This window comes from Perissodus microlepis, chromosome 3 (assembly GCF_051167445.1).
Source record: "Perissodus microlepis isolate ML-2025 ecotype Zambia chromosome 3, ASM5116744v1, whole genome shotgun sequence".
Taxonomy (NCBI): Eukaryota; Metazoa; Chordata; class Actinopteri; order Cichliformes; family Cichlidae; genus Perissodus; species Perissodus microlepis.
The window spans coordinates 14,138,306-14,162,787 of record NC_140463.1 but is presented as its reverse complement, the minus strand read 5'-3'; the positions used below and the strand labels follow the sequence as shown (position 1 = coordinate 14,162,787).

The following is a 24,482-nucleotide window of genomic DNA, read 5'->3' as shown; positions in this document are numbered from 1 at the left end:
GCATTTATGAAATTCCAATGTTGCAAGGACAATATCAGTTCTGCTTACCATTTATTAAAGGGTCAGGGTTAGGGTCAGAGTTAGGGTCAGGGTCCGTTGATCGGCGGACAGAGGCGGTTTCTCGCAGCTTAAGTACAGTTTTTTATTTTACGACGTTTTTTCTCGAAGTCGTAAAAGTATGACGCCACAACATTCTGATTGGTCACTTGCAATGTTGATCCTGGAACAACATTTAGTATGTTGATCTGGGAACAACACCAACATGACAATATCAGATTGTGCAAAATGTTCATGTGGATCAAAACTTTTGGAGTTTCTTGACAACATCAACACAATCCTCACTCGCCATATTGCAGTCAATGAGATCTGGCACATCTCACAGGGGAAGGGGCTATAATGGGTTTTGGTAGGAAACAGCCCAGGAGGTGTGCAGGAAGATGACATTGAATATAACAATTTTGATTTTATGGACCTTTGCTCAACACTTTTTAAAATTACAACTCATAAATCAGGCTTGATTTGGGAGAAGATCAATTTTTGATGTTAATAAAACCATAATTGCAGATTCAGGCTGCGTCATGGAGAAATGAGAATTACCAAGGTTCAATATTCCCTTAAGCGTCTCTGATCAGTATAACCCAGCGGTAATCACTTTGCCATTAGAGTGATGGAAGGCTACATTACACTTTAGCTTCATGTCAGACAAGCACATTATTAGAAATTACTGTAGAAGATTATCCTTTCCAAATGAAGTGTTTTACATGCGCTTTTACTCCACAGGACTTCTGTTACAAGCTTTTGTATATGGCAGTTTCATAAATAGAAGAAGCAAAGCCAACCCCACCCCTTAGATAAATCATTGGCGAACTGGCAGACTTTGAGATTTCCCATTCAGGTTGCTATTGAGCCAAGTTTATGTCAGAATAAAGCATCACCTCATCTGCATTTGTGTCCTCAACCCTGAGTAGGTCTAAAATTTGTTGTCCAGAGTGCCAAAATTTGGCCAGAAAAGCAAAGCCACAGCCAAATGACATGTCGATGCTATAATTTAGGTCTTCTCCTTCTATGCACTCCACTGCTTCTTGAGTCCCTACAACCGGAGCTTGTTCTGTCATTCCTTTTCTGCTGGGCCTTGTAGTTGCAGATCTTTGCTCTTAGGATTCTTGGTAGTGCACTTTTCTGCTTAGCTAAGTTACGTAACACCGGGCCAGACATTTGAAGTGGGTGGGAAATGCCAATCGCCCTATCCCAAGTTGGCATAGCATCAAAATGAATTTAAAATAATTGCATATTACTGCTTTTAAATTCACTTATTAATATTCAGTCTCTGTGTGTAGTGGCTCAACGTTTTGATCTCAGTTTCACAGATTCCCCAGTCTACATTTAACACACCCACACAAATATCCAAGCAAACAGTGAAGCTTTTCTCACCATGCAAGATCACGTCCTCATCCTGAAACATCAAAACCCTTTTTACAAGATAATACCTCAGGTACAAAACCTGCTCCAACACACATTAAGAGGACATATCAGCATTTCGTGATGTACTCAGGAAACCTCGAGAATTCAGAGGTTTCCTGAGTACATCCTTTCCTCACCTTCTTTCTCTCTGCACACTGAGAGCAGAGGGGAAGGTGGAAGTATGTGCAAATCAATACTTCAATACTCATTTTGTGCAGCCAAAATAATAACCAGATCTCAATGCACGTTACTTATAAGAGGCCTGCTCTGGCGATCAATTTTAACCTTTTAAAACCCGTCAGGTCACTGGTGACCTATTTGGGGTCGCGATTAAAGTTTGCTTTGGCCACGTGCTAAATAGACATATTTTCACTAACTAGTTGTTCCCTTTTAAATTATGTCTTATACAATAACCTTTCCAGTTTGAAAAATTATTTTAAAAAATCAGGGCTGACATGAACCACACCCATTTAGGTCAAATCACAAAGTTGCTGGCACTAAACATCCAATACGTACCCATAAAAAAGCCAAATCTAACTTCTCTCAACATCTGCCAGTTCATTGATGGTCCATTTAGTCTTAATCATTGAGTCTCACAGAGATCGAACCACCAATCCTAACCACTTGGTTTTGGTGTCTGTCAAAGAAAACAGGTTTTAGTATCACTCAAAAAGAGGGGTTGTATCATAGATACATCAACAATTAGATTTTATACCAAAAGATTAACTCCACTCAGGCTCAAGGGTACAAGACGGCGAGACAGAAAGCCAATCACACATGTATACAATATAAGGAGTTTGATCTCATGCTGGGTATCACATAAGTATCATTTAAGCAGAAAGAGTAAAGTAGAAGAAGAGTAAGTGGTTCTTGATAATACTTTATCATGGAAATATCTCTCAGCAAAGCCTATACTTGACTGAAGTACACAAAAGCAAAAGTGGGTTTTCGTGGATCAACCAGAAGTGACTTTTGTTTTCGACACATGCAAAAAAGTCACATTTGCGATCAAATGTCATACTCTTTGGCATTACAGCTTATATGTTAAAAGCTTTTCCATTTGGGTGTTCCAAACAGGAGGAAATACTATAAAATGTGCTGGATCTTAATTAAATCCTAACCCTAGATGAGATGCTTGTGACCTGGTGGATGGTAAAAGCTTAATGGTAAATGGAGTAGCATATTCTTTCTCTAATTGAGGACTTAATGCGATGCATAATACAAGCCTCATTCACCCAGTTGCATACACATTCATATGAGCACTTTTTTCTAGGCACTTTCTCTAACAATCAATCAACTCTGGGTTCAGCATCTTTCCCAATGATATGGCGACATAGAGACGCCTTCTGATTGGCAGGTAACCCCCTACCCTCTACCCCCTGAGCCACAGGAGCATCAGTGCTTAGAAATAATATCCAACATGTCAAGATTTAGCTTCACTTTGCACACAACAAACAAATGGTGACATATCAGATGCATCGCAGTTTGAAGGTAATGGAAATCAGACATTCATGAAAAACATGATCGAAGATCAGTTTTGATTTTAAATATAAATTCTGAAAAGTAGTTTTTTAAAAGCATTATAATAAAAATATAAGATTATGGTGTGTTTCAAAAATCAAATTTTACTGTATTTGAGGTAACATTGGTGAAGCAACAGCTGATATAGCACAGAATTAATTCAGCCTTCTCAGAAATTAGCTGCACAGATGCTCCTGAAATTAGGCTGTGCTTTGCCAGGTTGCAGCAACAGACACCTTGAAACTGTAGTTATAGGTATTGTGTGGATGAACTGGATAAACTGCCTTCCATAGATGAACTGGCAACTTTGGTGATATTAGTTAAGCAAAGTTTAAGGATGTATGTATCACGGTCAGTCATTGTTAATATTTTTTAGGGTCAAACAGAAAGAAGATAAGGTAGAAACAGTTTAAATACCTGAGGTCAACCATCCAAAGCAACGAGCAGTGCACCAGAGAGGTGAAGGAGAAAGTACAGGCGGGGTGGAGGAGCTGGAGAAGAGTGCCAGGGGTGATTTGGGATAGAAGAATGGCAGCAAGAGTGAAAGGCAAGGTTTACGAGGTGGTAGTGAGGCCTGCTACGATGTATGGTTTTGAGATGGTAGCGATAACAAAAAGACAGGAGGCCAAGCTGGAGGTGGCAAAACTAAAGGTGTTACAATTTTCATTGTGAGCGAACAGATGGACCAGAGTAGAAAAGGTTAGAAATGAAAAGTGTGGTTTGAAGAAAAAGTTAGAGAGTCAAGGATGAGATGCACAGAGGAGCGATAGTTGGTATATTGGATATAAGGATGTTGAATATGAAGCTGCCAGGCAGCAGAAAAGTCAAAGAGCACAGATAACATTCATGGATGTAAGTGAAGGAGAACATGTCAGAAGCTGATGCTAGTAAACCCTCACCTTGACCGATCTCTGAAATTCTCAAAGGGAGTCTGCTGAAACTATTATAATGGAATAATGGAAGTAAACACAAGGTGATACACATGATGAATGCTTTGAATGGAGTTGGCCAATTGTGAAGGTTATGTCATAGACTATACAACGACTCGGTGTGAGAAAGTGACTAAATCTTCATAAGTTAATCTTTTCTGATGAAAAACTAAAACAAATAAAATGACTGAATCGAAATCAGCTCATATTTGTTCCACTTAATTAAGCTTTTCCTTTATCCTTTCTTTGGAGCTATTTTCTTTGCATATTATTATGTTCTATTTGTATTTTTTTAAACTTTTTCTCAAGTTAATTCATGATGTCTCTCTGTGTCCATTTCCCCCCATTTTTTCTTTCTTTCAATCGGTTTCTCTTATGTAACTTTCCTCTCTTTTTCTTCACTTCTTCCTCCTCCTTTTGCCTCAGACAGATGCTAATTGCCGCTGATGCATTTTTAATGTTCAGCCACCCAGACCGGAGTCTTTCGATTGTGTGTCGCCGGCCTGTTTGTAGTACTCTGCAATTAGGTGTGCTGTGTGAATGTTTGTGTGTAATCTTGTGACAGGAAGTCAATTTGTACTCATCTTTTCTCGCTTCAATCTGCACTCCCAGTGGAGGCCTTAATGGCAAAATGAAGAGAGCTGAGTAACAGGAAGCCAGGCGGCAGAGTTCCTCGTCCATCACTGCTGAAAGTTTGTAGTTAACAGCTTTTCCTCAAACTATTTCAGGGTGGCTTCGCTTCATTAAGTGAGCTCGCAGCGTCCTGTCATGCTGCCAGAAAACTGGGTCACTTGTGCTTGTTCAAGTTAGTGTGTATGTGTTTGTGTATTTTTATACCCTGGAGTCCAAATTATCCTTCAAAGGGTGGCAACATCAAGATGATGCTCTAAAGTGAGGACATTTTGCCAGTCTTTAAAGGAATAGTTAAAACTGTTAATACTCTGGATCAGTACGGCCTCTCAAAAAACAAAAAATAGAAAAAGTCACTTCAGATTATGAAACTAAGCAGAACTCAATGGGATGTTGCCATAGAGACAATTGTGGCATTTTGGATTCATCTCCAGCTTTCCACAGTCAACATTTGTTTCTGTTTTGTCATGATGTAGGAGTGTTGGATTATAAAATCTGTGTGGTTAATCGCTTAAGAAGAAATCAGAAAACTACATACATACATAGAAACTACATAGCGATATCCTGATAGTTCCCACTGAGCAGTGATTGGGTGAATGGATGGGCCAAGAGAATGCTGGAAACCTGCTTTTCATTTACAGCATTTTTCAGTTGACATCTATTTCTGTCCTGTGCTGATTTCTGTTTCAGATCAGAACATCTGAAATCTGCTTTTTGTCTAGAAACAGTCCACATTTGTTTCTATTCTGTCCGAAGCTTATGTCTTCTATGTTGTGAGATGTGATGATTCATGTGCTGTGCGCTGAGATGTTTTTTTTTTCTGTTCTCAAACTGATCTCCCTGTTGGAGCTCAGTCTGGGGGGAGTTCTTTTTTTCTCCTTGTCTTTCCTCATGTTGTGCATTTTCTATGGTTTCGGTTTGGGTTGCTGCTTGTGCGGTCAACCGGCCAGTGCTACCTAGCCTGACCTGTCTCCCCAATGTGATATTTGTGTATTGTACAGGGTGGGCCATTTATATGGATACACCGTAATAACATGGGAATGGTTGGTGATATTAAAGTCCTGTTTGTGGCACATTAGTATGTGTGAGGGGGCAAACTCCTCAAGATGGGTGGTGACCATGGTGGCCATTTAGAAGTCGGCCATCTTGGATACAACTTTTGTTTTCTCAATAGGAAGAGGGCCACGTGACACATCAAACTTATTGGTAATGTCACAAGAAAGACAATGGTGTGCTTGGTTTCAGCGTAACTTTATTCTTTCATGAGTTTCAAGTTTCTCTTTGTTCACAGCCATTGACATGGTGAAGAGGTTAACACGTGAGGAGCGGATCAAAATCGTGTTGATATCTGGTGAAAGCAGTAACTGGGTCATTGCAGCAGATTTCAATGCAAGACATCCTAGGAGACCACCCATCTCCCATGCTACAGTCAGCAAACTGCTTGCTAAGTTTCGTGAAACTGGTTCAGTGTTGGATTTGCCAAAATGTGGATGCAAGAAAACTGTCACTAATGAAGAAACATCAGTGGCTGTCCTAGCTTCATTCAGCAAGAGCCCACAGCGTAGCCCTCGCCGCATGTCACTGGAGAGTGGCATTAGTCGAACATCCCTTCAGGCAAAACAAAAATTGGATCAGGACCCTCAGTTCATGCAGAAGATTTTGTTCAGTGATGAGGCAAACTTTTATGTGAATGGTGAAGTTAACAAACAAAACAACCGCTATTGGTCTGACACTAACCCACACTGGATGGATTCCTCCAAGACTGTTGGACCAACAAAAGTGATGGTTTGGTGTGGTATATGGGGTACAACAATAGTGGGTCCATTCTTCATCAATGGAAAGGTCAACAAGGCCACTGGATATTTGAAATTGCTACATGATGATGTGTTTCCCTCTTTATGCACTGAAGCTGGCACGTTCCCTGAGTTTTTCCAGCAAGATGGTGCACCACCACATTATGGGTGCCAGGTCCGAGCATTCCTAGATGAACAGTTTCCTGGAAAGTGGATTGGTCATCGTGGGCCAGTTGAATGGCCCCCAAGGTCTCCTGATCTGACCCCCTTAGACTTTTATCTTTGGGGTCATCTGAAGGCAGATACGAGATGTGCAGCACCTGAAACTACGGATACTGGATGCCTGTGCTGGCATTTCTCCTGCGGTGTTGCTATCAGTGTGTGAAGAGTGGGAGAAGAGGGTTGCATTGACAATCCAACACAATGGGCAGCACATTGAACACATTTTATAAGTGGTCAGAAACTTGTAAATAACTCATGAAAGAATAAAGTTACGTTGAAACCAAGCACACCATTGTTTTTCTTGTGACATTACCAATAAGTTTGATGTGTCACATGGCCCTCTTCCCATTGAGAAAACAAAAGTTGTATTCAAGATGGCCGACTTCTAAATGGCCACCATGGTCACCACCCATCTTGAGGAGTTTGCCCCCTCACATATACGAATGTGCCACAAACAGGACTTTAATATCACCAACCATTCCCATGTTATTACGGTGTATCCATATAAATGGCCCACCCTGTATGTATGGTCGGCAAGGTATCATCTATCTTAATTGCCCCTTGGGGATAAATAAAGTTTTTGGACTTGACTAATAGGGGCAAAGAATAAAAAAAACTGGTAAGTCAGTTAGTGTTAACCAGGAACATTTAGTTGTAAGTTTGCACTGAGAGGTTGTCCAGGGAGATGGATCGGTCAAGAGAACACTAGAAATCTTCATTTGTTTCTGTTCTGTTCTAATAGCATTTGCATCAACAGCATTCTAAAAATTAAGAGGAAACATAAAATCAAGCCCTAGAGCATGAACGAGAAACATACAGTATACGTTATAAGTTCTCGAAGAAAGGGGTCCAGGGGGGATGCATTGGAAACCAGCTTTCCTTTTCAGATCATAAAATCTGGGAGGCCCCATCATGTTAACTTTAAACATATAACCTGTTATTCACACACTGCTTCAGCATAGTTGACGTTTTGTTAAATAAATAATGACACACTGTAATACTGTATGTCATACGTTGTTTATTACAGGTTGTAATCATAAAATTTTATAATTAAACTGGTTCAGGACCAGATGATTTTTTAAATTATGTCCTAATATGTGAAACCTTAGAAGCAAAATGAGCAAAAGACCGGGTACTTCCTTTTTACCGTGTAATTGCAAGTGACTGGATATTTACATGGACCGTTGGCTTGGCCAGGACATAACTACCCGTTTACTGCTGTTAAATAGTGTTCAGGTCAACTTCCAAGTTGCAAATGAAATAATGCCAAAGATAAACATCAAGTTTGAAAAGATGTTCTTCTATTGGTTTTAATTATGTCAGTAAATGTAAATATAAGTATATGAGAGGAACTGCAAGTCATTAATGAGGCATGGATGAAGAAAGCTTGAAAACATGTTAACATTCTCGGAGGACGTTAATGAAGTAATCCAAGAGCTCTGTATGTCAGAAGATGAACTATGAAGGACGAGGTTTCATTAATTACTGTCTTTCACACATCGCTGGCTCCTGTGAGTGAAGAAGAAAGGAGATAAATTACAGACAATAGATTCTCATCAGCTTGAGCTGATGTTGCATTTTTTTTGCATGTTTACTGAGCTGTGTGGGTTTCTGTTGTGGGTTTGCATTTATTATTCTCGCCTGTGGGTGGGAGAGATGATGTGTTTCTACTTGGGTATGTTTTTTCCTCCCATGACCAACTGTTTTGCTTTATAGCTGCATAGCAAAATACTCAACATAGTTTTTCATTCCACAAACGTAACTATATGTAATGAATTGGTGTTTAGGGAACTGTGCAGTCTGTAAGCTGAGTTTGAAAAACTTTGATCAAAGCCAAGCTAAATATTCCCACTGTGTTTCTTAAGTTTTGCTAAACTAATTAGCTGCAACAAAAACATAATATTCCAGAAACACGCTTTGCATGATCCAATCAGCTGTTCATAACACTTTCTATGTTGGAATAGACGTCAGCGCGAACTATTGCATGTCCGCAATTACCTGACAAAACTGGAAATGGCATCACTTTTTGCAGAAAATGTTTTAGTTTTTTTCCTATAGGGCATTTACAAAGATATGCTTAATGTTTGACTTTATGCTTTTCTGTATAGTTTCTGGGATGCTTAGAACTCAAATTACACCGTTGGAAATAGTTTATTTTGATTCACATGCTGTTTTTTTTTTTTGCAAATTTGCATTATAATATTTATTTTTGTTTTTCCTGCACTATATAAAAATTGGTGTATCTCAAAAATAAGACACTCAAAATAAATTTCTCGTGGTTGGAAACTATTTTGTGCAAGTTTTTTGCATTTACAGTTTTAAGGGATATACCTCTTAAATTTCTCTAACTAGCAATATATTAATATACTATATAATATATAATATACTTAATTCATACATAGGATTAAAATTTGGGATATAACGGTTGTATTGATGTATAGCTACTTGAAATACTCCCAAAAATGGGACTAGAGCATGTAAAAATATAAAGCTCTGGTGGACTTGGTTCTATGGTAGGTCTTAAAGAGTTAAAGGAAAAAATTCTTATAAATAAACAATTTAAAATGTGAGAAGTAAAACTGATTAAGAACAGAACAAAACTCAAAAGTCAAACGTACTTGCACTGGTACTCAAATGTCCGAGTAAACAGAACTGCCCTTAGCATAAAGAGTCACAGAATCGACTAAACCCGGAGTTGAAGGCAAACGTTCTACGTCAAAAGGCCATCTCTGAGTCCACAGGGGAACAAACAGTGGCTGGCCTGAGCTGAAGAGTGAATCTGAAGTAGCTCAGCCACATATTTGGAGCCTGCATGTGCAGCACTCTGTAGGAGAGGGTTCTAAACTTGATCCAGAAACCAACAGTAGAGTTGGCGAAGGGACGCTGGTAGTGAGGCTGATATGGAAGTATCTGCTTGACCAAGGCTCTCAGTAATTTGACCTTTTCAGCAAGTGATCCAGAACACATTTACAGCAGGAAGAAAAAGATGAAATTCAGTAGTGGCTACTCTTTAATTTTCTTTGTTCAGATGTTTGCTGCAGGGCAGATTATTAGAAGGACCTCAAACAGGACTTATTCTGTTTACTTCCACCTCTGTATTTTTATTATTGAACTTTAGGGTAGCTTAGCATAAGTCACCATTCAAAATCATCCTTACTCCAATTAGAACAATGTTGGCTTGAAGGGGGAGGAGCCAAAATGGCTTGTTTCACATAACGATTCTTTTGAACGTTGAATCGTGCAAAGCTATATAAGAGTTCACAAATTATATGGAGTCTGAAATTACAAGAAAACCTTAATGATGATGAACTGAGGGGCCCCACTAAGGCTCTATGTAAGATAAATAAAGATGATTTTGAATGGTAACTCATGCAAAGCTACTCCAGCAGAATGCAACACTAAAAAAGATGGCGCTGAAAAAGAGCAGAATAGGTCCACAGAATAAAAGTGAAAGCATCATCAAAACTACAGTAATCTAAATAGAGGGAGTGACTAGTTCATGATAACATAGACAATGTTGAAGGCTCAAAGGGCATTAAACTCTGAATGTTTATCACAGAAAATCTGATGAGAGACTATAGTGGAATAAGGAGAGGGAGGCAGTGATGTACCTGTTACGTAAAAATAAAGACGGTTAACAGCGATACATCTTGGGACACGAAGATACAACATGAAAAATGCATTTGTTCCTCTCACGGAGCCTCTGAATTTCTAAGCGTCCTGGCTCAGTTATATTATGTTGTTTTGGTAAGTAGAACAGCTTCCCCAAGGAGGTCCCGAGTTCAGCAGGAAGAACAGAGCCTGTCTCTTTACATTATCCCAGCATCCAGAGGTCTTACCAGGCTCTGGCCTTAGCTCCTTGACATGTCTGCAGCATCCCACTGTTTGCATTCTGCCCGGACGAGCTTCTGTCTGAGGACTCTGGAAACACGTCACTGATTCCACAGACAAGTGCATCTGGGTCATTCCTTTTAAAATGAGTCAGTTCTGAGAAAGGTTCCCACCTAACCCCCTCACAATCAGATCAAGCATCCTGGGTACCAAAGCTTGTTTCTGTTCTGTTCACAATATGAAGGTCAGATTTGGCATGGCTTCATTGTATTTTTTAAAGTTAATATTCCATAAATAAACAATCTTTTGATTCTGAGGGGGTGTAGGCATGACTGATGGATTTTTCTACCGCATAAGATACATAAGATACGCATAAGTGCTGATTCAACATCCAAAAAACAACTGTGCCACATTATCCACACTGCAAAAATGGCTAGTCTATATTTAGGAAAAAATTACTACATTTGATACAAAAAGCACTGAAAACAAGTGAAATTATCTGTCCATGCAGCAAGTTTATTTTACTTAATAAGAAATCTTGAAATAAGATTTTTTTAATCCAGAAATAAAAGAACACATTTGAGAATTGAAGAGGGTTAAAATAAGCTCTAAAAAGCTCGATTTAAGATAAAATTACTTGATATCAAGTCCCAAAAGTAAGCTAAATATGCTAAATTACAGTCTTTTTTTATGTTTTGAATTCTTACTTGCAGCAAATGAATGCACTGCAACAAGAAAAATAGTTCTAATACTATGAAAAACTACTCAATATTAGTGAAGTATGATTAATTTGTTTCTTGATTCAGGTTGGCTTATCTTAAAATAGAGCCTAATCGATATTAAATCCAAGCAAAAAAACCTTAAAACAGACCTTTTTCCTAGAATACTCCTCGGCTTCTACTGAAATCACAGCCATGACAAGAGTGATATATGTCAACATTTATTCCTCTCATGAGAACAAAACCCTTTTTTAAACAATATAGGGCTGCTTCACAATCCCTAAAAGTCTAAATCAACCCTTTAAAAGGCCTAAACAGAGAAAAAAAATTACATTTTTGGCCTTAAACTTTTGTGACAGTCACACAGTCTCACAATGTTGTAAATAATGGCATTACTGACTTAAAACTTTACATGCCTCAGGTAAAGTGTCACTAAGAAAAAAAAACAACAACTTTCATTTGTAAAGCATTATAAGTAAAGCCGTTTCTCAGGACATCGCTGGGAAAATTAGGAACAAAGTTGTACAAACGTACTACAAAACTAAACAAACTGCAAATGACCTGATAAAATCCTGCTTGGTATTCACCTATTTTTCAAAGAATGACTTCCACTCAGCTATTGCTTTCTTATATGCACTAGTGGCATCTTGATCATGGATGGCATCAGTGATTACCTCAGTTTGTATGACAGAGAGGACCGTTGCAACACATTTCGGGTATGTTAAGTGCAAGGTGTAGTAATATGCCATCAACACCAACATTCCTTCCCAGAAATCCTCCAAGGGGAGAGTGGTCACTGGTATGTTTCCTACAGCAACAATGCTGGTTGTCCCATCAAAAAGCAGCACTGGGGAGGAGAGAGGCCGCTTCTCCAGGTATAGCATTGCATCTTCACCCGGCTAGAAAAACACAAAAAAAGGACAAATTCTTCAAGATTTTAAATGAAAGGGTTGCTGTGCATCCAAACAGCTTAAGACACAAAAAGCAATATCAAGAGTTTAGAATGCTCCAACTGATAAACTGTTGGAATAGAAGAAATAAATATAAAATATCTGACTTACACAAATATGAAATTTTGGAAATGTATTAATTCTGAGCATGAATTTTCTCTAGTTTGCAGCATTTTTATCATGTCTATTTGTGCTTTTTTTTTCTCATTTGTTTTTTAAAACAGTTTCTTTTAACTTTGTTACATATTCTAGTTTTTGAAGGCCTTTTTAAATATATAATTTTACTGCTTCTACTTGTATCCTAACTGTAATGTGCTTTTGCTCTGTGCTGCCTCTCTGGAGTAGGTTTTGAATAACAATTAAGAAATCCTGAATAAGGAGTAATTTAATCCCTGCTGAATTGAACTTTGACCCTCTCTTATTAAGCATGAAAAGCAAAATAATAACATAATAATAATAATAATACAAGTAAATGGAGTACAAGTTACAGTGGCTGGTATTGCTAACAGCTGTTCTCACCTTGAGGATGTGAAGGAGAGCCTCACTGGCACTTCCCAGCCGCTTTGGTGGTGTAGTTGGTGAAGGAAAAAGAGATGGAAGTGCATTGAAGAGAGTGACAGTAAAATCCACTGTGAACAGAGAAAAGTATCTTAACAAAGTAATCTGAACATATCTGATGTATGGATTTAATGTATGAAAAGGCCACTTACCTCCACGTACATCCAAGGGGAGAGGTGGTTTCAGGACCTTCTTCCAAATGCCATAGAACTGCACCTTCGAACAAAACTCTGCCCATCGACCCTTCATTTGATCTATGTATTTGCAGTTGGAGCCACCAATGATGCGACGCAGCTCATCCATCGCCTATGACAAAGTTGTGCTCAGTTAGTCAAGAACTAACTAAACCTATCCAGAGAAAGCAAGGAATTTAACTGAAGGTAGTTGAACTTACATTTCGTATGTCTTTGAAGCACGGGTATGCTTCAAATATTTTTCTAGGCCTGTCTTCTTCCCTTGTAACATCTGCGTCAATAAAAGCTCGTCTGGCCTCAAACTCCAGGTCCAAAATTTGAGCAACGTCACTTTGGTTGGGTTTTGCATTGGGTTTCCTGTACATGTTGCTCAAGGTTTTGTAATGTCTTGCCTGCATCTTCAGGCTGTCATGGTCTGCTAGGGAAAGCAAAGAGCAATTGTAAGACATGGTGTAACTAGACTTCACAAAATTCCGATTTTTCTAATCAGTCATTTCTAGTAAGGTTGCATGGTTGTTTTTAAGTATAATATTTATGAGAATTAATGTTTAGGTTAAATATGTTTGAGTAATGAACTGACCCTATATGTCCTGATCATTTCCCTTTGCGTCCTTTTCTTATAATGATCATGGATTTATGTTAATTGTTAGTTTGAACAGAATCAAATATTAAAACAAAAGTTTAAGATGCCCGTGAATAAAACTGTGGTGAAAATAAGGTAAAGGTTGTTTACTGTGTATATCGTTCACATCAGTGTGGACAGTGATTATGAGCTGATTGATAAAAATCTTTTAGGTAATTTGATCTATGACAGAAACACTGTGATAATGCATGATAGATGTGACCAGCATGAGGATTTACATGTGTAAATAATCAGCACTGAGTAACACCCATTACAACACAAAGTGTTAAAATACTTACTATGGCTAACTGGCAAACTGGAATGAGGGATCTATCATATGTTGATTTTACACACCAACTTGAGTTAATGCCAAACCACTATGATTTATGGAATAAACACTTAGAACGGGGTTCATTGCTGCAGCCATATTTTGGAAAGTGCTGTAAGAGGAACTACAGGCAGACTGAGAGGTAGATAAGGGTGATGGTGGACTTACCAACAACATCATCTGGAGGTGCAGTTGAAGGACCTATATCAGCACTGGGTGCAGAGCATGAGGCTGACTTGGATAATAGTGGTAAAGCCAGCGTAGTATTGTTTGACTTAGTTGGTACAGTGGAGGGTAGCGGCAATTGGGATTCTTTCTCTGAGGAAAAAACAGAAGCTGAACAGAATGTAATAACAGGGAATAGCTAGAAAGTTAAGGAAAATACTCAACACTGTATAAATCTTGTGATGCACTCTGAACAGAAAACTGAGGGCAGGTGGTCTCTTTGAAGTTTTAGATGTCCAAAAGTCATTAGTACAGCAGACCAAAGTACACACCTGCATTTGAGTTATCCTCGCTGAGGTCATCATTGCTCTCAAGAAGTATGGTATAGTCACTTGAACCACTTGCTTCACCACTTAGGTCACCTTCAGTCCCATTGTCTGTGTCATCTGAGCTGAAAAGAGTCTTCCTGGGCCTGCCTCGTTGCGGCATGGAGCCCTGCCTCTTCCTTGGAGACTTCATATTTTGGAGTCGTTTGTACAGTTTGGTGTAGATGGTCAGCTGTGGTAAAATAATATATATTTGTACATCATTTTATTACCTCACTCAATTTTAGATATTGTAGTGGGTAAAGAATGACTTACGTATGGCATGTGTGTGTCAGCATCACGTAACATGGGGTAATAGTCGACAATCTTCTGTGACATTGCTCTCATTTCGAGTTTGGAGGGGTATGTTACTTCTTTCCCCATGGGACTAGCACGGAGGATTGCAACCATGCTGGTGACTGTGTTCCTTACAAGTCTGCAACAGAGCTCCTTCGACATCTTACAGTCCTTTTCCTTTCCACTGTGGAGCAATGCAAAGTACTGACTGCGCACCATGTCCAGTTCTGAATCTGTATACACCACATACTCTGGTGGGTCTGGCATTTTCATTTTTTTGTCAGCAGTGTAGGAAATGGGAGTGGAACTTTGAGGCTGACATTGTGACACATCAAAGCCTAAGGGGTTACTCTCGCTTTGATGGCAAGTGTTGGCATCTTGGTCAGTACTCTTAAACTATAACAGTTGTGGGATATAAACAAAAATACACAATTAGGCAAATTAATGCTAGACAATATGGACAGTAATCATCTTCTTAGTCATATAATGTGTATTTACCTTTTGGCTGATAAAATCCCAAATCTTCTTTCTCCGGAAGAAATTTTCATGGCCCGGAAAAAGATCCTTTAGGTCATCCCGGGTAAAGCTTCTCAAAGTTTCCTCATCAATATTCGCAGCTGTAAAAGAGAAAAACAACTTCAAAAGTGATATTTATTTCTCTTTTCCTGGGCGTGGCTTATTACATATTGAGGTCATTTTTTGTCAATAAATGTATTTTAGCAATAAGTAATAATAACAGGATAAAATGTCAAACTTAAAACAGTTTATCAAATATTTGGGAATGCAATAAAACTATTTTTAGCTGTCTTCAAGAATGATGTTCCAAGTCTATTTTGGCAAAGACAGCTCAAGGCTATAATGTGGATAAAGTTCAGAGTAGAGTACAATCCTAGCTCCAAGTTTCAGAAATGATGCTAACAGATGCTAAGGCTGCTTAGCTAACGTACCAAAATAACTGAAAAATAAGACTTACCCTGCAACACAGACAATATGGCATCATCAAACTTGTCCATGCCGTGACAGCAGTTCTCTAGTTCGGTTCCAAAGCCTCCACTCACAGTACCTGGAAATATCCTATGGCTTACATAAGATCATTTAGCTAAAGTTAACACATTAGCTAGATTGCTAACTAGCAGCCCTCACAAAACACGACTTTATCTTAATAACACGGTTGTACCATAGTATTTTTCGAATCAACTTAATGTTACCAACCTTAAATTACTGTTCGCTTTGTTTAGATAAATAATTTTGATCTTCCTAACGGTCCTGATGGTTAACAAAGCAGGGGAAAAGATTTTGTCCCGTGTGAAAGTAACGTCATGACAGGAACTGAGAATGCGCATGCAGAAAATTATTTATATTTAAAAAAATTTTAAGTAAAAAAGGAAAACAAAAATATAAATTCAGTCTTAAACACTTATTGCCTAAAAAAATATAACTGATGTAATTTAAACCTGAAAAATTGGATAATTAAGGATACATATATTTTTAAAATTGCCTACCTTTCCCATGGTCCCACACTCTCATCTGTGGCCTTCAGTGGAGAGCGGTAAAGTAAAGCTGCATTGCTACAGCGCGAAAACAGTTCACCATGGCGCTCTGGAGATGTATGATCTGTTTTATCTTTGTTTCTTTAACTCTGAAGGTGCTCCTTAGCCACATAAATGCAGCTCATGGTCGAAGGCAGGATTTTTGGGTTTACTGTGGAATAGATGGCTGTGAACAAGATTTCAGAGTTTTTAACTCATTCTTTCGCCACATTAAACGGACGCACCCTCTGTATTTGACGAATGGAAGCCCACCAAGAGGATGGAGGATCCCCCCCCCAACATCCCACTCTTTAGGATCGGAAAATTTTGGTGTTTCAGTCTTTGCCAACTGTAGTACTGCAACAACAACCAGCACCGTGGAAATATCAACTGGTGGATCTTTGCCTGAAGTGCAGGAGCCTCAGGTTGTTGACAGCCCAATCACGGTAAGTGTTAAACTAAATAAAATGTAGTGTGGCTTCTGATGACAAATTTAGCCATGTCTAACTCCTCGTATTTGGTCCTATATTACTTTTAATCCTTTTCTCCATTTTTAATCAAGAGAAATTTAACGAGATCTCGCGATATTATACCGCTAGATATTGTTCTTCAAACTGTTACAAGCGATTTCCACTATGGTTGGATTTTAAATCACCAGGATGAAATTAAAAATAAATAAATAAACAGAATAGCAGTTCAGTGTAAATAGTAAAGGCTATGCTGCAGCCGGAGCAGGCACACACTCTGCGGCTGGCATGTCTCCTGGTGAAGTTTGCATCAAAGACACTCTCGGCGCGTTTAAATCGTTCAATGTGACAGCAATTTGGGTATCTCGTAGGAATTATAAGTGGTGAATACAGTTTCAGGTAAGACACAGAGTATTTGGAAGCACTGTAAAAAAAAATCTGTTGGCCAGAAATACTGCCAAAACATGGATAAGAATGATTTTCTTGAAAATTAAATAAATTAATAAATGCATACAATAAAATATATCCATATACTAATACTAACATAAATTCTAAGTGCAAATCTAAATTACGTGATTTAAAAATACATAAATAATTTAATAAATACAACAAACATGTAAAGAAACTAATATCTAAGTGCGAACAAAAATTCATTATTTAAAAAGATAAAATCTCATTCTCATGAATCCAATCCCTAGCCTCATCAAAAAAATGGACAACCCCTTTTTTATTGTTTCTTTGTCTTTGATTTCTTTTCCATTTCTTTTTTCTTTATTCCAAAGAATGAATATTATCTTATCTTATATTATTTTGAATATTCACAACTGTAACACTAATCACTGTCATGCACTTTGTTTTTTAATGGACCAATCATTAGGTGTAACTGATTATACCTGTTATGTAAGAATTTCTATAATTGGCCAGGAGTTTGGAGTAACTTTGTTTTTCTGCTCTAAAGGAAGAAGCTGTTGCTACAACATCCTTTACCAGACACGATATTACCAGATCTGCTGCAGCTTTTGCTATCAGTGTTCAAGAACAGTGCCACTTATCGCAGGTATGTTATAGTCTTAATGGATCAATACATTACATAAGGCAATCAATGTCTTACTTGTTCATAATGGAATTCAGAAATTTTTTTTTAATATAAATGCAGAATAAGTTACTTTTGTTTCAAATGTTTTCACAGAGAACGGTCAAACATATCATCTCAGGAGTGCAACAGTATCAGGCTGTTCTTTTGGATACGCTCAAGGAAAGAATGAAGACAGTGTTTGAAGATCATGCCGAGGGAACCACTCAGCTTCAAGATGAGGCTTTGGCTACATTTGATAAATTCATGGATCCTTTCTCCACCATTGCATATGGACAGAGTAGAGCCATAGGAGAAATGTTCTGTCCAGTCAACGCAGAGGAAGTAGTAGTATCCCAGAAGATATGTTGGGTAAAGCAAGGTCTTTCAAGGGTCATGTCCATAAGGAACAAAAGTTTTTTACTATGTACCATTAATTGAAAGTCTAAAGCAGTTAATGACTAATGAGAGAATCTTTACCATGTTGAACACTGCACCACAAAGAAGCAGAGAGGGATTCTTCTATGATTTTAGAGACGGGTCCCTCTTTACATCTCACCCCTTGTTTTCTCAGAGGCCAAATGCATTGCAATTAATACTGTACACAGATGAAATTGAAATATGTAACCCCTTAGGGTCCCATGCTTCTGCAAACAAATTGGTCATGTTTTATTATACTTTAGGAAATATTGATCCAAAATTTAGGTCAAAGTTAGCTGCAATACGACTTCTTGCTATTGCTAAAGCAAATGACATTTCTCAGTGGGGTATTGATGTTGTACTGAAAAGAATACTTCAAGATCTATCACTGCTTTACAATGGTGTAAGGATTGAAATGTCAAATGGTGAAATTGAATTGTTTGGTGCTGTTATAGCCATTTGCAGAGACACGCTAGCCCAGCATGAGATTGCTGGCTTTAAAGAAGGGATTGGTTTTGCTTATAGCAAATGTAGACACTGTGAATGCAACTTTGATGATATGCAAAGTGTTTTTGAGGAAAAGAAGTTTGTTCAAAGAACTCTGGAGAAACATATCAGGCAGTGTTTTGAAATAGATAAAGCAAGCACAGATTTATTGAAAGCGTCCCTTAAAACTACTTATGGAATTAATAGAAGAAGCAGACTAGTTGATGTTCCTGCATTTGACCTGATCAAACAAACTCCACAGGACATAATGCATGTTATTTTTGAAGGTGTTGCATCAATGGAAGTTAAATTTGTATTAAAACACCTAATTCTCTCAGGACAATTGGAATTAGACAAGTTTAATTCAGACATTCAAAATTTTCCTTACTCACCTCTTGAAATACGGGATAAACCATGTCCTAACCATGCTTTGGCACTTTAGTGGCTAACGACAACAAATTGAAACAGTCTTGTGGACAGATGCTAATTCTTTTAAAAATTTTACTTTTTCTTTTGTATGGTGTGGAGAGTGAGTATGTTGTATTTATTAGAAAGTTAATTATGATAGTTCAAATAGTTCTTGCTCCCATTATTTCTTTACAAACTGTATTGCAACTGAGAAGTATGATTGAAGAACACCTTTATCAGTTCAAGCAACTTTTTCCCGAAGCCAATATAATACCTAAGCAACATTATATGTTGCATCTTCCCAGTCAAATCTTATCCCTTGGACCTTTAATAAGGAGTATGTGCATGCGCTTTGAGGCAAAGCACTCCTATTTTAAACAGTGGGCTTCTAAGTTAAATTTTAAAAATGTTTGTAAATCCCTAGCAAACCACAATCAATTTCTTGAGTGTTGTCAAAATGAAATAGGCACTGAACATCCTATTTTTGCGAAAGAAAAGGAATCCGGGCCAGTATCAGCTGTTAAAAATAATGAATATGTTAGGAAAAAAATTAAAGAATTTTTTGGAATAGATGTCATGCAGTCTGTTGTCTCAGTGAAATGGTATGTTCTAAATGGCAATAAATACATTACTGGGAAGTCCATGATTATTGCAGATGTGGATGGCACTTTCCCTGTGTTTGGACTGATAAAGGATATCTTTTTGATTGACTCATCTTTTATTGCTTTTGAGTACCAACGCTATGAAACTTTGAATTTAAATGAAGACTTATTGGCATATGAAGTAACTGTGCCCATTGTTGCTCAAGCTACAGAATTAGCCCATGAGCTCATTGATTATACTTCATACTTTTCTATTAGTTTTAGGGACAGTGTGTTTGTGCCAATAAAATACAGTCTTTCTGATATTATTTCCCATAGAAATCAACCTTAAGATTAGGGTTGCACCAAGTATGGGCTTAGTGTAGTTTGTGATGATATCAGTTGACAGTCATTAAATGTTCCCTAAACCAATGTCAATGTTGTACCACATAATGCTGGCATGCTGGGACAAACAGCTGTCTTTGAAATGTGATTTGTATCATAAATTGTGGTTAATTTTTTTCCCTTATATGTACAACTTTGAAGTCAGACATGATTTTGAATAAATCATATTTTCAACAGATGCCTTGTGTGAATTTCCTAAATCAAGCAAATTGAGTTTGTCACTCTATCTTGAAACAAGTGATATTTTGAGAGACATCTGGTGAGAGACCTAATGTAGGCTATTTTAAGAGTTTTTCTTCCCATTTCTGGATTTCTGTACTAATATAGACACAATTATATGGTTATTCTCGATTTAAGTTTATTATCTAAAATCCAGACTTAGAAACAAGTAAATCTTTTTTAAAACAAGGCAAATAATCTGGCCTGTCTAAAAATAAGATTTTAAATCATGGCAAGCACCAGATAATTTGCAGTGCACTAATCCCAGCTTTGTTTTTGTTTGTTTTTGTGTGCCTCCTCCTCAGAAAAATAAAGTATTGTTAACTGATGGATGATCCACCTTCTTCACAAGCCCAGCTGACTACATCTATCATCCACCCAAGATCTTTTGTTCATTTTGATAACATTTTGATATGTTGTGCTGCTCAATAGTTGAGCAGCACAACATAAAGAATGGGAGAGATTTAGCTTTCTGAGCTACACCAATTAGTTTCCTCACTTTCTGCATCCTCCATCCACCCAAGGGTTGCTAAAATAACAAATTCACATGAATGAGACAACTTCTGCACAAATAAATACACTTAGTGTTGACTTTTAATCAGTGTATGTCCTTCAAGCCCCATCAAAAGAAATGACCTCTTTCCCCTGGGACTCATGGCAGACTGTTTTATAGACTTGATTCTTGGGTTTTATTTGTCCTCTAAAATTATTTTAGCCTTTTGTTGTTTTCATTGGTTATAATAGTTAAATAAAAATGTAGTTTAGCATATGTGCCCAAAAGCTGATGAAAACAGTGTTTTTTTTTACAGTCTGCTGGCTGTGAAAATACTGAGACACCAAATGTGTCTCACGGACCTCAAGCAGCTAAGTACTCACTAATCTAGGATTAAAACAACCCAACTCGTACACACATACACATATAGACAGCTACACAGAGTGTAGTCTCCCCAATATATCAAAGCAATTTAGAGAAACAAATAGTGGGAGCTGCAGGGAAATAAAAGCAGTATGAGAGGAGAATGTTAATGATCACTCTGTGGGATGTCTGGCCTTCATCTGCACCTCTGAACCAATCTTCAAGGGAGTAAAAGGAAATTAAATGCATAAAAACTCATAAAACATACAGTAACTAGACACAGCCTCCGCTTTATTGGAGAGCCCAATATGTATCGACTCTCACTTGGCCATCGCAACATCGTGATTCTTTTCTTTTTCATCCATTTTGCTGTAGATTGGTGCTGTAATCAGGACCATTGCCCAGTTGGAGTCAAGCATAAACTCTGGGACAGACAGCCTCACATGTAACTCTGGAATATTTTGGTATACAGAAGAATTCATGGTGGACTCAATGTCTGCAAGGTACCTAGATTCTGTGGCTGCAAAACAAGCCTCCACTTCACCACCTTGCTTGAGTGTTAAGCTGGATTTGGATATCTGAGTCCTAACTTACATAATAACCAGAGACTCCTATTATCGCTACACCACAACCTCCCACACCATTCAAGTTGTTGTGGTATAGGCCGACCTAACTTGTAATTACATTTCCCAGGAGGTGCACATCAGGTTATGTAGAGGTTTTCGGCATAGAGTTAAAATGGAGTTCTGATAATGGCGTAAGTTACGATGTAGATCTGAAGCAGAGGTATTTCATGCATTATTATGAGGTGTTTGTGCTGATATGCTGGGTTTGACTTTCTGAGATGTAGCTTGTGTGTTTTTTGCAGTTTTTCTGATCATTTCATGGTCTGATTGCATTGGTCCTTGTAGTGAATTTGCCGGGACGTCCGCTGTCTTGAATATTTTCCACTTGAATAATCATTCTTACTGGACAATGACACTACTTCTAATTGTTTGGAAATGACCTTATAGCTGTTGTCAGATTCATGGGCAGTGGTGATGCCTTTCTTTCTTGTAGCACAAAAATTAATAATTCAGGAAAAGAAACTGCCAAAACTTCTGCTTTTATAGAGGTGTTACACATGCTTATGATCATTTAACAAAGTGCATTTGACTATCGGCACATGGCTGCTGTTAACCCTTTAAAGCCGGTCAGAGCAGGCACGCTCCGTTTTGCGTAACTATTATTAAATCCCTGTAGAACTGGAACCACATAAGCTAGCGCAATAATTTTTTTTGCATATGAAACCGGAGGAGTTGTACTTACATCTTATGCCATCAGCTTGTCCTAGGTCACAGTTTCCTTCCACATATAGCTTTGCAAAAATTGCATAAAAAGCGCTTGCAGGAACAAAAACATAATATTCCTTCCGATCCGATCAGCTGTTTGTAACACTTCCCACATTGAAACAGACGTCAGCGCAAACGATGGCATGTCTGCCATTTCCTGCCCGAAACCGGAAGTGATGTCATTTTCGCGGAAAATGTAGTTTTTTACTTGTAGGCCTTAAAAGCCTATGCTGGTGTTTTTATAAGTCATGTTTGACTTTATGCTTTTCTGCATAGTTTCTGGGATGCTTAGAACTCGAATTGCACTGCTTTAAATAGTTTATTTTGATGCACATGCTGTTTTCTTTGCAAATTTGCATCATAGGATTGTTTTTCGTTTTTCCTGCAGTATATAAAAATTGGTGTATCTCAAAAAATAAAACTATGAAGACACTCAAAATAAATTTCCTGTTGTTGTAAACTATTCTTTGCAACTTTTTTGTATTTAAAGTTTTGAGGGATAAACCTCTTAAATTTCTCCAAGTACAAATTTCTGTAAAAAAAATCAAAAACGATTTTCAATTTTTTTTGTAGTTTATTGTACTTTTTTGCAATTAATGTAGTTACTATGGACTTAATGCATACATATGATTAAAATATGGGCTATAACAGTTGTATTGATGTATAGCAACTTGAAATGCTCCTACAAATGTCACTACAGCATGTAAAAATATAAAGTAAGCTCTGGCGGCCTTGGTTCTATGGTAGGTCTTAAAGGGTTAATTGTTAGTGAAGGAATAAGAAGGGTCTTCATTTTCCACACACTGCTTCTTTTGTTTTAATTTTTGCTAAAGAAATATTGACACAGTGTAATATTTAATTTCTTGTTTCATCTGAGGTTGCATATGCTTAATTTCAGTGACTGTATTATTTTTCATATTGTCCAGATATGTAAAACCACATTTTATCAAGACTGTTGACAATAACTAAATTAATGCCACTCTATTTGGTTGCAATCACTTGCCATATACAAATTTTTAAACATCTTAGGTTAAAATAAAATACTGAAAGAAACCCAAAGCACTTCATTAGTATCCAAATTCCGTACTGCAATCATACTAAACAATTTAGTCCAACTATCAAGCAGAGAAAATCACTGGTAATTCTTGAGTGGCTTGAAGTAGAACACCCTAAAAAACCCCGAAGAGCATCTCTTCATCTCCTCATGCAAAGCATGTGGTGCAAATCTAATGAAAATTGCATGGGTGCTGAGAAATAGGACAGTGATTTATCCAAACAAAAAATGAACCTTTTGGTGTTTAACAAAATACAGAACACAGTGGCTGCTGATATTTTGATTGCACCATCCCTAACAACACGTTTAATGAGAATCAAAAAAACAGAAAGACACTAACAATCTGTCTTACCAACCCTGTAAACTCTTTCCCCTTGCTGCTAAACTGTGTTTGAATAACTTACATGTATTTACAGTACGATTCTGGAAGAAAGTTTAAGCTGAACAGCGGGTGTCTTTGCATTTTCAGTGTCGTGCCTGTGTGCCTGTGCCTCTGTGGCTTACATTACTCAGCATGAGGCTCAGCAGGGTGCCGGGTTCTGTAAGAAGCGCTTGAGGTCTGGTGTTAACAACATCATCAGGGAGCGCTCCTTGTATAATTTAGATGAAATCTAATTGCTTGGGATTTCTGTCTCTACCGCCACAGTATTGAGAATGATTTTTTTTAAAAAACATAGCATTAGCTTGTTTGTTCACAGACCTTTTTAGTTTGACTTCCTGCATACCCTAGACAATATAACTTTTAAATTTCAGCTACAAAAAGAAAAATGAGCTTGTATTAATAAGGTTTACCCTACTGCTGATGTGTATACTAAATAAATAAGAAACTGAAGCTGAAGGAAATGATTTGCTTTGTGGTGCTGGAGGCCAGAATCAGTATATGACTGCATAATAGCTATGGACAGCCAACAGTGGATGCAGCCACACATAAACCTTTTGTTATTAAAGGACTGTGCAAAGGTCTTGAGTCACCTCATTTCTTTGGTTTCCAGCAAATTTTTAAAATTGAAAAGTCATAATTTATTCTGGTTAGTTTTAGTTAAATCTATGAAAAATGCCCATGTATCTG

At 37.7% G+C, this 24,482-nt stretch overlaps 1 protein-coding gene and 1 pseudogene across 3 annotated transcripts; one reads left to right on the top strand and one right to left on the bottom strand.

Moving 5' to 3' along the window:
- Window positions 1–11,264: 11,264 nt before the first annotated feature.
- LOC146390055 (uncharacterized) lies at window positions 11,265–16,091 on the bottom strand. 2 transcript variants are annotated; one of them, XM_084923138.1, is made up of 10 exons: window positions 15,798–16,091; window positions 15,559–15,665; window positions 15,084–15,202; window positions 14,565–14,981; window positions 14,256–14,481; window positions 13,927–14,076; window positions 13,009–13,226; window positions 12,767–12,920; window positions 12,576–12,685; window positions 11,265–12,005 (listed from the first exon to the last, which is right to left on the bottom strand). In XM_084923138.1, exons 1-10 carry the CDS (start codon window positions 15,926–15,928, stop codon window positions 11,694–11,696), a joined length of 1,944 nt encoding a protein of 647 aa, XP_084779264.1. In that variant the 5' UTR covers window positions 15,929–16,091; the 3' UTR covers window positions 11,265–11,693. The 2 variants fall into 2 exon arrangements, with proteins under 2 accessions (XP_084779264.1, XP_084779265.1); XM_084923139.1 differs by having other exon boundaries at window positions 15,559–15,648.
- Window positions 16,092–16,176: 85 nt separating this feature from the next.
- On the top strand, window positions 16,177–20,355 carry LOC146390054 (uncharacterized; annotated as a pseudogene). Its single transcript, XR_014799789.1, has 3 exons — window positions 16,177–16,560; window positions 17,540–17,638; window positions 17,771–20,355. The product of XR_014799789.1 is annotated as an uncharacterized LOC146390054 (transcript).
- Window positions 20,356–24,482: the final 4,127 nt, after the last annotated feature.

What these genes read in the sequence shown, in the direction of transcription:
- LOC146390055 (XM_084923138.1), bottom strand. Translation starts at nt 15,928, where the DNA reads ATGCGCATTCTCAGTTCCTGTCATGACGTTACTTTCACACGGGACAAA. An exon ending in ACCTCCAGATGATGTTGTTG is followed by an intron (nt 13,227 to 13,926) that starts GTAAGTCCACCA and finishes TGCTTTCCCTAG; the next exon opens with CAGACCATGACAGCCTGAAG. An exon ending in CCCCTTGGATGTACGTGGAG is followed by an intron (nt 12,686 to 12,766) that starts GTAAGTGGCCTT and finishes CTCTGTTCACAG; the next exon opens with TGGATTTTACTGTCACTCTC.